Source organism: Pocillopora damicornis, chromosome 6, assembly GCF_964200805.1.
Source record: "Pocillopora damicornis chromosome 6, jaPocDami1.2, whole genome shotgun sequence".
NCBI classification, from domain to species: domain Eukaryota; kingdom Metazoa; phylum Cnidaria; class Anthozoa; order Scleractinia; family Pocilloporidae; genus Pocillopora; species Pocillopora damicornis.
The window spans coordinates 11,275,021-11,289,172 of NC_142675.1; the positions used below are offsets into that span (position 1 = coordinate 11,275,021).

The 14,152-nt window shown below is 37.6% G+C and overlaps 1 protein-coding gene across 1 annotated transcript; it reads left to right on the top strand.

The window, feature by feature from the left end:
• Window positions 1-393: 393 nt before the first annotated feature.
• LOC149043937 (uncharacterized) lies at window positions 394-12,287 on the top strand. The gene is made up of 17 exons (XM_089209171.1): window positions 394-1,040; window positions 2,023-2,166; window positions 3,383-3,486; window positions 3,834-3,898; window positions 3,994-4,190; window positions 5,769-5,876; window positions 6,716-6,734; window positions 7,190-7,229; window positions 7,765-8,038; window positions 9,304-9,414; window positions 9,516-9,706; window positions 9,858-9,980; window positions 10,104-10,174; window positions 10,470-10,510; window positions 10,815-10,911; window positions 11,213-11,312; window positions 11,863-12,287. The coding sequence occupies exons 1-17, from the start codon at window positions 470-472 to the stop codon at window positions 11,926-11,928; spliced, it is 2,322 nt and encodes a 773-aa protein (XP_089065297.1). The 5' UTR covers window positions 394-469; the 3' UTR covers window positions 11,929-12,287.
• Window positions 12,288-14,152: the final 1,865 nt, after the last annotated feature.

The window sequence follows — 14,152 nt, forward strand, 5'->3', positions numbered from 1 at the left end:
CCCATGACCTTACTTGGCATTTCAATAACGGAGAGCCAATTATAAGTCAGTGACAATCAGAAGTATTCATCATTCCAAAGAGATCAAAGCCTAAATGTATGAAACAGTCAAGTTTTTGGTAAATATCGCATGAAAAAGCACGCACGCTGTAAAATAATGCCATTTGGAGTTTATTATAATATGTAATTTGATAATTATATTTTATTATTATAGAATTATTGATTCATGTTGAACACAGTTAAAGTGTCAGCCCATCTGATAATGCTCCATACTTGTGTGGCACATGTGCAGAAATTTCCAGTATAGTGTACTTACAGACCGCCACTTTTGAAGTGAATACTTTACTCTTTCACGATTGACCAATAATTGGATTTTTATTTTCTTATAGTGGAGTCATCCTTCAACTCAAGCGCCTTTCTACACAGTCTGTGATATTTATGGCACGATTGAGGAACCAAAGAACTGGTTAATGACAGAGTTCATTAACATCAAGAATGCTACACGACTCGACATTGAAGTGACCTATATCCTCTATAACTGCTTCATAGCTAACGTGGGGCCATTCTGCAGAACGAACTTCTCTCTGTATTCTTATCATACTGATTACGAGTTTCATTCAGACCCAAGACGACTAAATTTCCACAAAGAAACTGTTATAACTCCCAAAACTCTACCTGCACCTGGGAAGCGCACCAGAGAAATATTTTATGGGTCAATATTGACAAAAGCAAAGGGAATTTATTTAGCATTACTAGACCAAGGAGCCTGCTTGACAATAAGAAAGTTTGTTGTGAGATATCATTTCTGCTCTAAAACGGTCGCTTCCAAAATGGTTAGATTTTCAAGAACAGTTGCCCCAGCAAATGAAAGCAATTTAACCAAACAAGAAGGAAAATGTACAGATCCTAACTCGATTACGAAAAACAACAGAAAGTTATTTGGCGTGTGCCTTAGTAATGGGGAGTGGAACATTACAGATAACTCGACCTGCCTTTGCAATTATGGTTATGAGTTGACAAATGGATCTTTCAACTGCAAAGGTTAGTGCTGCACTTAAAACCTGGATTTGCCTCCGAAGCGTTGGGTCCAAAACAGATATTTAATCATTCAAATGGTTAAACATCTAAATGACCACAACATTTGTTCATCGTTTGATAAAAAGCTTATAGAAGCTTCGATGCATAACTTACATGAAAATGGACTGTTTGGTCATACTTCACATGTTCGTATAAATTCAATCGGTGGACGTGGATAAATAAATAGTCAAGGACATAGGAACCGAAAACGAAGACCCAAGGACAAAGAACCCCTTTTTGCAAAGTACCATTTTGCAAAGTACCGTTTCTTTTTGCTTTGTCTTGGTTTTTTCGCAGATGGATATATTAATCTATTGGCTCCGTTACATTCAAAATCTCTGATCACAAATCAGCACCGGACTGATTTACTCTTAGGAGCAGTGCAACTGTGCAGGGAGATAAGTTGAATTTCGACTGGGCTACTAAGAAAATGCAAAACTTAATAAATCCTGATCAATAATATATAAATCCTGCCCCTTCCCCCCCCCCTCCCTCCATTTGTCAATTTTTATTGGTCTATTCTTCATTTCCTTTTTTGATTTTGCAAAAATACGGGGTATTGATTTTCGGGTCTTCGTTTTCGGGTCTTCGTTTTCGGGTCTTCGTATTTAGGTCTGATAGCCCCAGGTTAGGGGTTATATTAAATTTACGGACGCATGTTGTTCAAAAACCTGAATGATAGTCATTATGAGAGTCATAAGGAGTGAAGACAAAAAGAGTTTTCTGGGTAACCAAGCCTCCGGTGATGACTAGTGCCAAGGTTATCAAAATGTGTCTCAGATTCTGTCAATGACAATAGTCATGTGCATGGAAGGAATTTTTTGCCTTGTAAAGCAAGTTAGAGGGTCATTACTTTAATGTTTTCTAAAAAGGAAAATATCAGTTGATATTCTCTTGGTTGTGAAGGAAAGGCATGTTGATGAAATTTCACATTGTTTCATTTTAGAGTGTCAGAGAGGCTTCTATAAGGATTCTGTTAGTAATGCAATATGCGTGCCTTGTCCTGCAAATTCAGCATCTGATACTGGCAGAACTGGTTGCACGTGTAAAGAAGGTTACAGCAGATCATCTAATATGGCAGATTGTGAAGGTATACATATATATATATATATATATATATATATATATATATATACATATATATATATATATATATTAGTGTTTGGTCTTTTCCTAATCATTATCGATTAATAAGAGTCCTAAGGCCTAAAGAGGATCATCGGATTTTGTCTATGAAAATTCAAAATGTTCAAAGGAACAAAAGGCTCTCCGGTGTTACGTTCTACTTAATGCTTAAAAAACATCGATCAGGATATATGCGTAATTCCTCCCACCACCAACACAACAACAGCATAGTCTGTTTTGGCTATGAGAGAAGTCTATTTCCTAGAATAATAAAATTGGAGCGAACGAGGAAGCGAAATCTCTCTGCCACCTCACCTGAAAGGCCTTAACAAGAAACGGGTGGTTAGGCGAGAAAAACAACACCACTTGACAAAACACTGTTCATGCTACGAAAGCACTAACAAAACTAAACCAGGTACTATAACCGATAAAGAATAGACAAAGGTGTGTCGCGTGGCATGTGGCAATTAATCGCTTTGCGCAATAGCTCCCAAAGAGGGAATATTGACCAACGGTTCGGTCAAGGGTAATATCCAGCCATCATGATCGAACGAGCTTGGTCAATAAATGATTTATTGTATCGGGTAAAAATATTTCGTTTTGATAAGAAGCAAGAATAACTCATCTATTTCCAGAGCCGAGAGAGAAAGCCATCTGTGTTTGTAGCACAATAAACCCACGAGGGTTTTTTATGACTCTCTTCTGCCGTTTTTTGCGACTTCATCGCCGACATTGCCCAAAAATAACCGCTCCATGATGTTATTGTGATAAAGTAACCTACATGTATCATGCGTGTAAATGTCAGAAAGAAACCAGACTAGTGTAGTTAAGAACCTCTCTTGATAGAAAATCATGCCCAAATTATTCTTGTAGAAGCTCCTATAGAGGTGAAAGGGCATGCTTCCCCTTGAAACTTTAAAAAATACAGTCCTTTTTGATGCCATTTCCAACATATTAAGAGCATATTCAATTGAAAATTTTCTTGGATAACCTGATTGCTACATTTTTAACTCCTCAGTGAAAGCGGTCGGCTCTTAGTCCCTGTTTACATTCTAGATAATGGTATTTACTTTAGTGCGGGAAATGAAATGTTAATCATGATATGCAATGAAGTCACAAAATATCAACAAGTCTACGTTCATTTGTGTCTAATTGCAGTGCCTTTTTATTCACATGTACAGTCATGGTAAAAGTACTGATTAACATAACCATGGTCATCACCAGTGAAGGTTGTACTGATGGGAAATACGACATATCCTCATTACTGACGAGACTCAAGGAAGTGGTAACCATTTTGTTTAGAGCAATATTTCTATTTATATCTTTATTTCTTTCTTCTATTTCTGCCGTTGCATACAGTTAAAATTTTAGTTTTGGCTGTCGTGCGATAATGGCCGGCTATCAAAAGAAATAGAGACCTATTTTAATGAACTAAAAAATTCCAGATGAGCCTGTTCAGCGCTTGCATGGGCATGCCATGAACGTTTATAAAAGAGGTTTTTCATGACAAATTAGTGATATTCTCAATGTCGGTGAACATTCATATGTTTATCTGATTGTGTGTTGGTGTTTAAGGTGCTGGATGAACTCCTTGAACTCCTATTCAGTTTCACTTTTCTGTTCCTTCTTTAGATGGAAGACGCTTTTGCTTGGAGATTTGCAGGTTTCAAAAGTGTGCAGTTGAAAAGTAACATCAGGTTTGTAAATTGCCTGGATCAGCAAATGAATTATAATTTTCCGGTTTCTAAGGCACTTCGCCTTGTAATGACCCTCGTTTTTTGTCTTAATCAAGGTGTGAAAGTGCAACTTTTTACCTTGCACTCATAATCGATTCCAAAGTAAAAGAGCAAGATGTTATAATAGTACTTCGTAATGCTTCCAGAGATGGGAAGTTTGGAGACTTCACTGTGAGTGCTATAAAAAGGACAAGATTGCAAATTGACTTGGAAACTGGAACTACTGAAGCAGGAACAATAACGTCACCTGGCAGTAAGTTTTAATCCTTCGATACAAACATCACAGTTCATTGGTAGCAGAAATCTTAGTCCATGATATGCTTCAATTGGAGTGGTTAATCATGGAATGAGATTTAATCACTTTCAAGCGGAACACACACACACACACATTATGCACGCTGCACAAGTATGTTCAGCATCTATTTGGAACATTCTTCTTGTTTATGGTATCCATGTTGATGTACTTGGTTGTATCGATCTTTTAAAACATCATACATATACATCTTAGATCATTCTTGTTATGAGTAATTATTGTAAATATACACTTCTTGATTTCTCCAGACTGCTTAGTCATACTGATTTGCATACCATAGAACTTTCCAGAATATTTTATCAAGTCACGCATTTACTATGTAATACTATTCAAAAGGTTATGTAAGCTTCAAGAATGTTCCAGAACACTTTATGAATATATATAAAGACTCACTTATGTAGTAGTAGGAGTAATTGTTGTTGTCGGAGCGACGACTGTTTTGAAAGCTCTACCGAGAGAGAGTTACTAGGGAAAATTGCTCATTTCAAGGAACTTTGGCGACAGCAGTGAGATTGTGTCAGTGGTGATCTAGGGTATAGACTGTGGCGGGCTTAATTAAGTTTATTTACGATAAATATTGTACTGCTTCTAGGAGTCGCTCCTTGTTAAGAACATTATTCGCTGTTTAATAAAGTAGTTAAGTTTGTGGGATTGAGTGTTTTTCTGTCGGTTAGATTATACCGTTACATTCTGTATAACACCACAAGAGCTAAGGGCTGCAGGGTGGGAAAGGGATATGCCCTTGGGTAGAGCATGATAAAAAGCTCAAACAATAACTTGCGAGGCCTTTGTTTCTTAACTTCGATCTGAGAAGTTAATGGGCTGAAGCAGTATTCCCTATGGGAGGAAGGGTGCAAGATGTCATTCAATAAAAATCGAACGGTGTACGCTTCTCCGCTAATATTACAAATATCTAATTTTTTTTCGCTACTGGAAGTAAATGTCGCGAGAACAATAGGCATTTTGCCCGATGCTCTAATTTCGGCAGAATGTAGGAAATTTTTTAACACAATCGTTACCAACTAGATAAGAGAGCAAACATTTGGACTCAAAATGCAACGTATATTACTTTACTTAAAATTCTCACAACACATACAGCACAGTTATGCTAGAGAAATGATCGTGAAAGTGCCTGCCTGTAAACTTATAAACTGCATACAGACTGCATGAATCCTAGAAATAAGCCTTGAAGAGTAAAGAAAAAAGCTTTTATCAAGTAGTTAACAGCTGTAGTGCAGTTTATAACAAAGAACTTTCATTTGTTTGGTTGGTTCGTTATTCAAATTGCTTTTAAAACATCTTAAAGAGTAAGTAAGGTTAGGGTATGGGTGGAAAAAAATACCTGTAATTTGGTTCTCACACTTAGTTAAACCCCTTCTTTTAAGTAATTTGTCACGAATTAAATAAAAAGTTATGTGTAGAAAAAGGCATCATGACTAAAACGGTTAAGCGGAGGATTGCCATAATTTAGTTTGAGGAGGCATATATTTCATACGTTGTTCAACTCTTGTATTCAAGGTGCCACAGGGATCACTGTTGGTGCAGTGGTTGGATCAATTGCCGCGCTGGCTGTTGCTGCTGGGATATTTGTCTTTTTCGTACGGAAGTGGAGAAAGAACTCAAATGGTAAGAGTAGTATTAATGCCAACTCTAGCCCCCAAGAAAAGTCGCGTAGTATCAAGCAACTGAAAACAGTTTATGTTTTTTATAGCCTTTTTTAAAAATAAGGTATGTTACTGGATTTCGAAACAGTTCTAATAAGTCCCTTTAAAAAAAAGATATTACTGTCCAACACCGTTATATTATAAAAGATATAATGAAACTTTTTAATTGAAAATGAATACTCTCTAAACTTCTAAGATTCCCTGAAACAAAGGTGGCAAATGTGCGATGAAAGAAAATTGAAGAAAATACAACTCAAATCCACTGCAAATAACACTGAACAAAAATGGAGTACGAGAAAGTGTCCATATCAATTTTCAGTGTCAAGGTTTAAGTCTGTGTAGGCCAGATTACCTGATATTGCGAAATAACGCGCAACGCCCGCAAATGCCATAAAATGTAGTTTGAGAATCAGAAACAGTTACGTGGCATGCCGACCAGAGTATCACTGAAGCCTCTGAGTGTTTAGGTGAGGCTGGGTGAACACGGGAAATCTCCTCTATAATCTGTTGCCTTTATGAAATATACACATATCCAAAAATTCACGACCGTGATTATATCTTCTCGTTTGATCGGGTTCTATAATTCTATGATTACAATTATAACCCTAGACCTGGTGACCACTTTCTACTGAAACTGACCATGTGTAGAATGAAATAAATGTCTGCATTGCATCATTCTGCATTGCCTTTGAATTATTTCTTACTTTCTCTTAACACACTTTTCGAGCTGGTTTTTCTTTGCTATCTTCTCACTATACGTTTTTCATGTTTTTCATACTTTTTTCTTTTTTATCGTTCTAGAAACAAGAAGAAGAGAGAGGTGAGATTTTTAGAACGATAAAGTATCGCCCAGTTTCATGTCTTGTTTTTGATACCGATTGCAAACTGTATACAACTGTTAATTTCAAGCATGGATTATGATAGTTACGCCTAGAGCAGGAGCTTCATCTAAAGTCAATTTCCTAGAGCATCCGTAACGTAATGTCGTTAAGACTACTCATGAGACCTTTTGAGAATGGACTATTCAGAGATAATTGTCTTTCCTTAGGGCTAGTCCACTCAATGAAAGGCACAGATGCCTAGTTCCTAATCTTTATGAAACCTTTTTTGAGTCAGTGTAGCAGCGCAAAATGTGACATGTTGTCACTAATCCTTTCAAGACTAATACTTATAGAGTGCCTAAATGTTGCTTTCCTAGCTGAACAAATCGTCAACGTGCTTCTTCCGATTGAATTCGGATGCGACCGAAAACGTGATTTTCTTTTTTACTTTTAGGACAAACAGAGATACAATTGAGGAAATAGAGAATGTTTTTGTAAGTCGCTTTAAGATTTAACTCTTAACCTTATTGTGGTATAATACGGTATATCATTTTTTTGTCAAGAGGGTACGGTAACGAATCCTTCAATCTGATTGGTTCCTAGCGCAGTCCGGATTTTCCTACCTCTGCCGATGGGCACAGAGACGACCACCACAAATCAGAACGATCATTAGTGTAATCTGTAGGAAACAGAAGAACAAAATTGAAAGTTTAATACGAGCCAGCACCTTTATATTATTATTTTTTAATTTTTTACTATCGCACTTCCAGTGGTAACTCCCAAAGAATGGAAGATAGTGTCATAAGTGGTCATGAAATTCCTACAGGAAACAGCTGAAGAAAATTTAAAATTTAATACGAGCCAGCACATTTTATTTTTCTACTTTTATATAATTATAATGATGATATTATGCAACACATTCGCAAGAAAACTTTGACATGAACCACGGAATGAAAAAGAAGGTAGATTTGAAAAACGTTCCGCTGTAGCCCTAGTTAATGATTCCTTTTATTATTTTAAACTCAAAAGACTGAACTTGAGATGGCGGAAGCTTCTCAAAGCCATCAGTATATGGCATTGGATGAGAGGAATCGGTCACCGGCGAACTGTCCACAACCGAGCCAGTCCGTCACTGAATACACCTCTACATACTCATCACCACGCTGTTGGGAGATTCCTACAGAGCATGTGACTCTAGAAAAGGTCGTTGGTAAAGGGGCTTTTGGTCAGGTTGCCAAGGCAACAGTCATAGGCCTCCAGGGGAAACCTACAAAGACACTTGTGGCTGTTAAGATGTTGAAAGGTATCAAATACTTCAAATAATAGTATGTGTTTCAGTGAAATTCCAACGGCAACACTCCCATGGAAAGACTCAGCCTTAGGCAGGTAGCGTCAAAAGATTCAGCCTTCTTCTCAATCCTGAAGGTAGCAAGGCAAACCTAATCTCCCCTCCCCCCATCCCTTCCTTAATGGGGAGAGTAAGGTTCATTTAGCAGTAGTACAATCAGCGGTCAACTAAACGTACCTCAGTTAGTTGATCAAGATCGTGAGACAATTTAAAACCAGCTATCAAACAGACCATGAATAGATATGGACGTGATCCTCGCAGTTATGAACACTATTAAAGTGGTAGTGAAAATAACGCCTGAAAAAAGTTCAGGCCTGTACGGGCCTTATTTTCTCTTCTACTTAAGCAGTATTCATAACTACGAGGATCGATTCCATATCCAGATCGTTTCCTCAAACGTAGTTCCCTTCTGTGATTTGCATATATTTACAGTCATTTATAGACCATGAATGAGTTGACCAGACCTGCGTAATCGAGACATGACACGACAAGCTTCTTACGTGGCCTCAGAATGAAACTTGCTGGTGCAGCGCCCTCTGATATCTGAAGCCGTACAATTTTCTTACAAATTTATCAGAACTATATCTTTTCCTCCAAGAACATAACGACAGAGACGTTTATTTGTAGAGAATTAAATTCTCGCCAACAATCGACACTCCTCCCTCCCACCTTTTCAAAAGTAGCAATTCTCAAATACTGTTTTTCCGAATTCAAATTAACATAAGGGTGGTCCCTTTCAACATTAAACCTCAGCGGGAAAAGGAAAAAATGTCTCTGCTAAGCGTATGCCGCTCAGCAATTGTTTTGTACAAATCTAAAGCTAATTAAAATCAATTTCATTAAAGCATGGTCATACTGGTATAGCAGTGGAGTGAAGGGTTTTGTCATCGTATTTGTCGACTGAGAATAATGTTTGAAATTTATAGAAATTTATACTTACTTGCAGAGTATTACAGTCCCAATTCAGTCCGTATTTTTGAGCTTTACACACGAGCTCCAAAGATAAACTTGTAAAAGATATTTCATGACTATTACCATTTCATAACCTTGTGATTTTAGATAGGATATTCAATCACTAAACAACACGGAGCTCAAAGTTCGGAAGGAAATGTGCCACTTATTTTGATTCAGCAAGTCAGAGAATATCAACTGATATTTTCTGAGGTCCAGTTACTGATATTGTTTTTAAAGGTAACAGCTGTTGGGTGATCATCTTGCAGATCACGCTTCTGAGTCGGACAGGAAGGACTTGTTGTCCGAACTTCGATTGATGAAGGAACTCGATGCTCATCCTCATGTTATTAAACTTCTGGGATGTGTCACGAAATCTGGTAAATATGGAAAAGTGTACTTTAATCGCCCAAACAGCCAAAACAAAGAGCAGATCTACTGCCTAATATAAGCACATTTTCACGTTTACCATGCTTTACAGGGCCATTGATGGTGTTGATTGAATACGTACCCTATGGAGATCTACTGGGATACCTCAGAAAGAGCCGTGGATTAAATGACACTTACTTCGAAGACCCGGATATCAAACCACAAAGTAATCTGACGTCAAAGCAGCTGATGAAGTTTGCGTGGCAAGTTGCCGATGGAATGTCGTATTTGTCATCGATACCAGTAAGTAGGAACGCTATCTCTAGTTACTGAACTGTTACTTTGGCATATGTTGCTGAAATATGACATAAGTCATAACTTTTCATTATTTTCTTTCAATTATTCTGGACCCCTCAATTCATTGACATTAATGATTTTTTTTAAATTGTCGTAGATTATCCATCGAGACCTTGCAGCTCGTAATGTGTTGGTTGGAAAAGGAGAAACGTGCAAAGTAACAGACTTTGGTATGGCCAGAGACGTCAAAGAGGAGAGCATTTATCAACGGAAGTCTAAGGTACCAAATTTGTTCACTTAGCTAGAGATCTGTGAACAGTCTGTTATGGGTGAAGTTGTACTTGTCCTTGATCATGATCTTTTCCTCAGTTTTGCCGACCAATTCTATGTGTTTTTCATTTAGGGACGTCTCCCTGTTAAATGGACTGCCATTGAGGCATTGCTGTACGGAAAATATTCTACAAAGAGTGATGTGTGAGTACAAGGGCTTCATAAAGTCCATAAGCAAATTGGGTAAAGTGATTGGATGTCTAATGTATGTTATGCATTGTATTTTTTTTAAATTGATGTGGAGATGTGGAGGCATCCTATTTAGAAGGGGTGGTAATACCCTATCTGGCTTTGAGTTATAAGTAACGGCCCAGGTCCCGCTCCTATTACAAGTCTAGTGTGCTTCCCACGATGTTTTACCGAAGATGTTTAATTTACCTTTTTTAACAGTATAGACCAGAACGTTTATTTCCTTTAATGCATCTCGTTTGTTTTACAGATGGAGCTACGGAGTTCTCCTCTATGAGATCTTCACGATTGGTAGGTGGCGAGATTAATAACCAGACTATTAAGTTTAGCGTCAACGTGTCAACAAAAGTGGCATTTGTGTTGATACGTGGTCATGAAGTAAGCATGGTGTACCATTCTCTGAGGAATTCAGTTTTGCCTTTGTGTTTTGTACCTGCCAGGCCACCTTAGATTGCCTCAGTCGCTGAACTTATTCGAAAACAAACAAACAAACAAACAAATAAACAAGGAACAACGGTGGAGGAATTATATTGTAGAAACATATTTGCAAGTGTCAGGCCCTTGAAGTGTATTGAGAGTACCCGCTTTATTTTAGGTGGTTCACCGTATCCAGGGAAAGATGGAAAAAAAATGGCAAAGTTGCTAGAGGAGGGATACAGAATGCCTAAACCACAACATGTGGATGAGAAATTGTATGAAAAGATTGTGTTGTTATTGTTATTTTCTTTGTACGTTCTTATATAGCGGTAACATTTAAGTTCTTCTCGTGAAAGTTGCGCATGCAGCTCAAAATTAAACCTGTTTTTCTTTCTGAATGAGCTTACTTAGGGGAAATATTGGAATGAGTCAATGATCACGAGTTTGTCTCTTGTGTTCATTAAAGAAAGGAATAAACTTTCCTACTGTATATTGCAACATTTTGTGCCTAACAACATCCTAACTGAGGGCAGTAAGAACGTATACTGATATATCCTTGACGTCTTTGTGTTTTAGGTATGACATAATGACAAACTGTTGGAACGACGACCCTAACTTGAGACCATCTTTTGAAAATCTGAGGGAAGAACTCAAAGAAATGGAAAACCAGCACAAGGTAGATTTGTAGAGCTAATTTTGATCGTTTTAAGTTCCATCTGGCTTACGCAGGGTAAATTACAAACGCAGAATATCGTCTACTTCAGGGTAGCAGATTTTGGGTATTATAGTTTATTATGAAAATTATGGAAGTTTTGAAGCTACTTTACCTAAATATGAGGTAACAATGATATAACAGGATTCCACCCAGTGTCCTTGCACAAGTTCCAAAGCTTGTTCACAAAACACGGAAGGGGAGTATGTTTTGTTCATAGAATGAAAACCCAAAGTAAATGCAAAGTTGTATTGAGTTAATACCAGTGTAGTGCTTCGAACCTTTCGTTTAGTCTCCAGAGAGGTACACTACAATATTCCTTAGCTTTTTCTTTATTCTTTTCTGATATCGAAATTTAGAATCTACCACTGTCAAATGCATGTGATAATTGTGTGACTACGAGTTGTTCGAGTGTTGCATGTCTATTTTATTTTGGTTATTTCCAAGTATATTTTCATCATCAACACGCTCTTTACGAAGGACGAAAAGTCAGTCAACCCTTTTTTTTCTGCAGGGGCTGATAAACTTAAGCAATTACGACGATCGACTCTACGTTAATGTTGACGATCTTGCTGTGTAAGCGTATGCATTGTTATGGAGAAAAGGATGGAGTGATAAGTCTTGCAGCCCAAGGAGATCGTATGCTATTTTCTCTGTGTATTTGAAGTTAACCTTTCATCCTTTGTTAATACAAAACAAGCTGTCTAACAGCGAAGGGAGGAACAGTATAACTTTCCTTTAGTTTCACGTGTATCTTTTAGTATTTTTGTCTTGAAAAGACACACGATTTTTTAAATATTTTTACAAGTGATATAAATTAAAATTTTAATTTTAATTTAGTCTGAAACATTAAAATGTTTCAGACTAAATATTCATTTTAGTGTACAGTGTAAAACTGTTGAGGAATTTATGAGAATAATAGTGTTTTTATGAGATTTATTTGACGGCTGTTCTGTGAATTGCACTCTAAATCAAAGGATTGTTAATTAAGCTAATGATTGTACAAAGTCTTTTTCTTTTGTTATTTAAACAATTGTTTTTCGCTGAAATTTTTTATATCAGGTTGATACATTTTTCTGTGTTGTACAGCATCGTAAAAATCAATAAATAGTTTCCGTTGGTGACCACGATGGGGCGTTGAAGTCTTGAGCGGCATCCACTGTTAGGGAACCCATTTCCACTTTGAACAAGGCAAGGGTGAATGGGTATTCTAGTTCGTGGCAAGAACAACTGGCCAAGATAACACTGATCGTCACCGGCCGCTTAAGATTGCGTATAGAAAAATGCAACTGCATTGGAATATAGTTTCCATGAACATCAAGATGAAGCCGATGAGGAACACCAATTATAAGATAGCGGTCATTTTTGCTTATGCGAAGTCTCGGAACATCAGGAATACGTCATATTCTCTCTTTTAGCAAATTAACATCAGTTTTTGGGGAATTTATCAGAGAGTTTCAGCTAAAGTTATAACTACGATAAGGTTTTTTTTGAAAGTCCTATTTTCCAACTGACCGAATCAGGAATGAGCGAAATTTCTGCTTTGAAGCAAGAGGATTTTCCCCTGCCCTTTTCGACTGTGTATAGAAAATCTAGAGCCCTGTAATACATGTTAAAACGTGCCATGGGAGGAACACCTATTGTAAGATGATTACCGTTTTGTCTCGTTTGTACAGCCCAAACCAAGGTCGTAGATATCGATGAACCGCGCAAACATCGTTGGCACGTTTGAAGTGTCACAAATAAGGAGTGGGTCAAGTGTACACCACACCTATGAGCTTTTACCCTTCCCTTACTTAGCATTTCAGCCCAGGCAGTGTGCGCACCCTGATTACGTTTCATTGTGGAAGCGTTATCAGAAAGTGAAAAGGCGGAAAGCGACAGATTTTGACAAAACAATCCTTCAAAGTTAGTTAGTAATTTGACTTACACAGAATCGGAAGAAGTATGTTTTGTTCGTATTTGTCGCGTACTCAGTTGGAATTGAAGGACAAACGAAACGTTGTTTAGTATGGGATTTGAGACCGGTTTTTCGAAGATCTAATTTGCTTTACGTCATAATTTGAAGCCTCTCAAAGATTTGGATGGCCATTTTAACCTAATTTAACAGCCCTAATCAAAACGCTCCGAAAACTCTTTCCAACAGTATTCGTGTTTTTATACGTGTTTTGTCCGTGTTTTTATTAGCGCTAGTGTTTGAGACCGGTCAGGGCCGCTAAAGGCCTATTATTATTGCGTTACGTAGCGTTACCATTTTAAGGTGATTGTATGGTAAATATACTATTGAATAAAGGACGGTTGAAGTAGAGCAATGAAAGGACTCACTTGATCTATGAATACTCTATATAGTGCAAGGCGACATCGGACATGACTCCATACACATCCAATGCACACCAATAGATTCCGGTGGAAAACGTGGTTTTTAGATGGAATAGGCAAAATTCTATCCGTAACACCTTCCAACAGAAAAAAAATAATTCGGCTGGTGGAAATCAACACTTTTGCCCGATGTTTTTTAGTCTTTAATACAGAATCTCGAAGTGAAATGTTCAGTGAAATCCGGCCGAATTGAAAAACGCGAGTTTTTTCCACATGGCAATTAGAAACTGGAACATAGAGATTGCTCCCGATAAATGCGCTCGCGATAAAAGCGCCGTAAAACTCTGCTGCTGTGATGTGGCCTTCTGCCCAACGCATCGGAAAGGATAATAGAGCAAGCTCTTAGTTGTTTACTCGAAGGGCGGCCGTTGTAATTTCTGAGACTTGCTTCACTCTGATGACCGGAGATCGCCAGAATCAGCTAA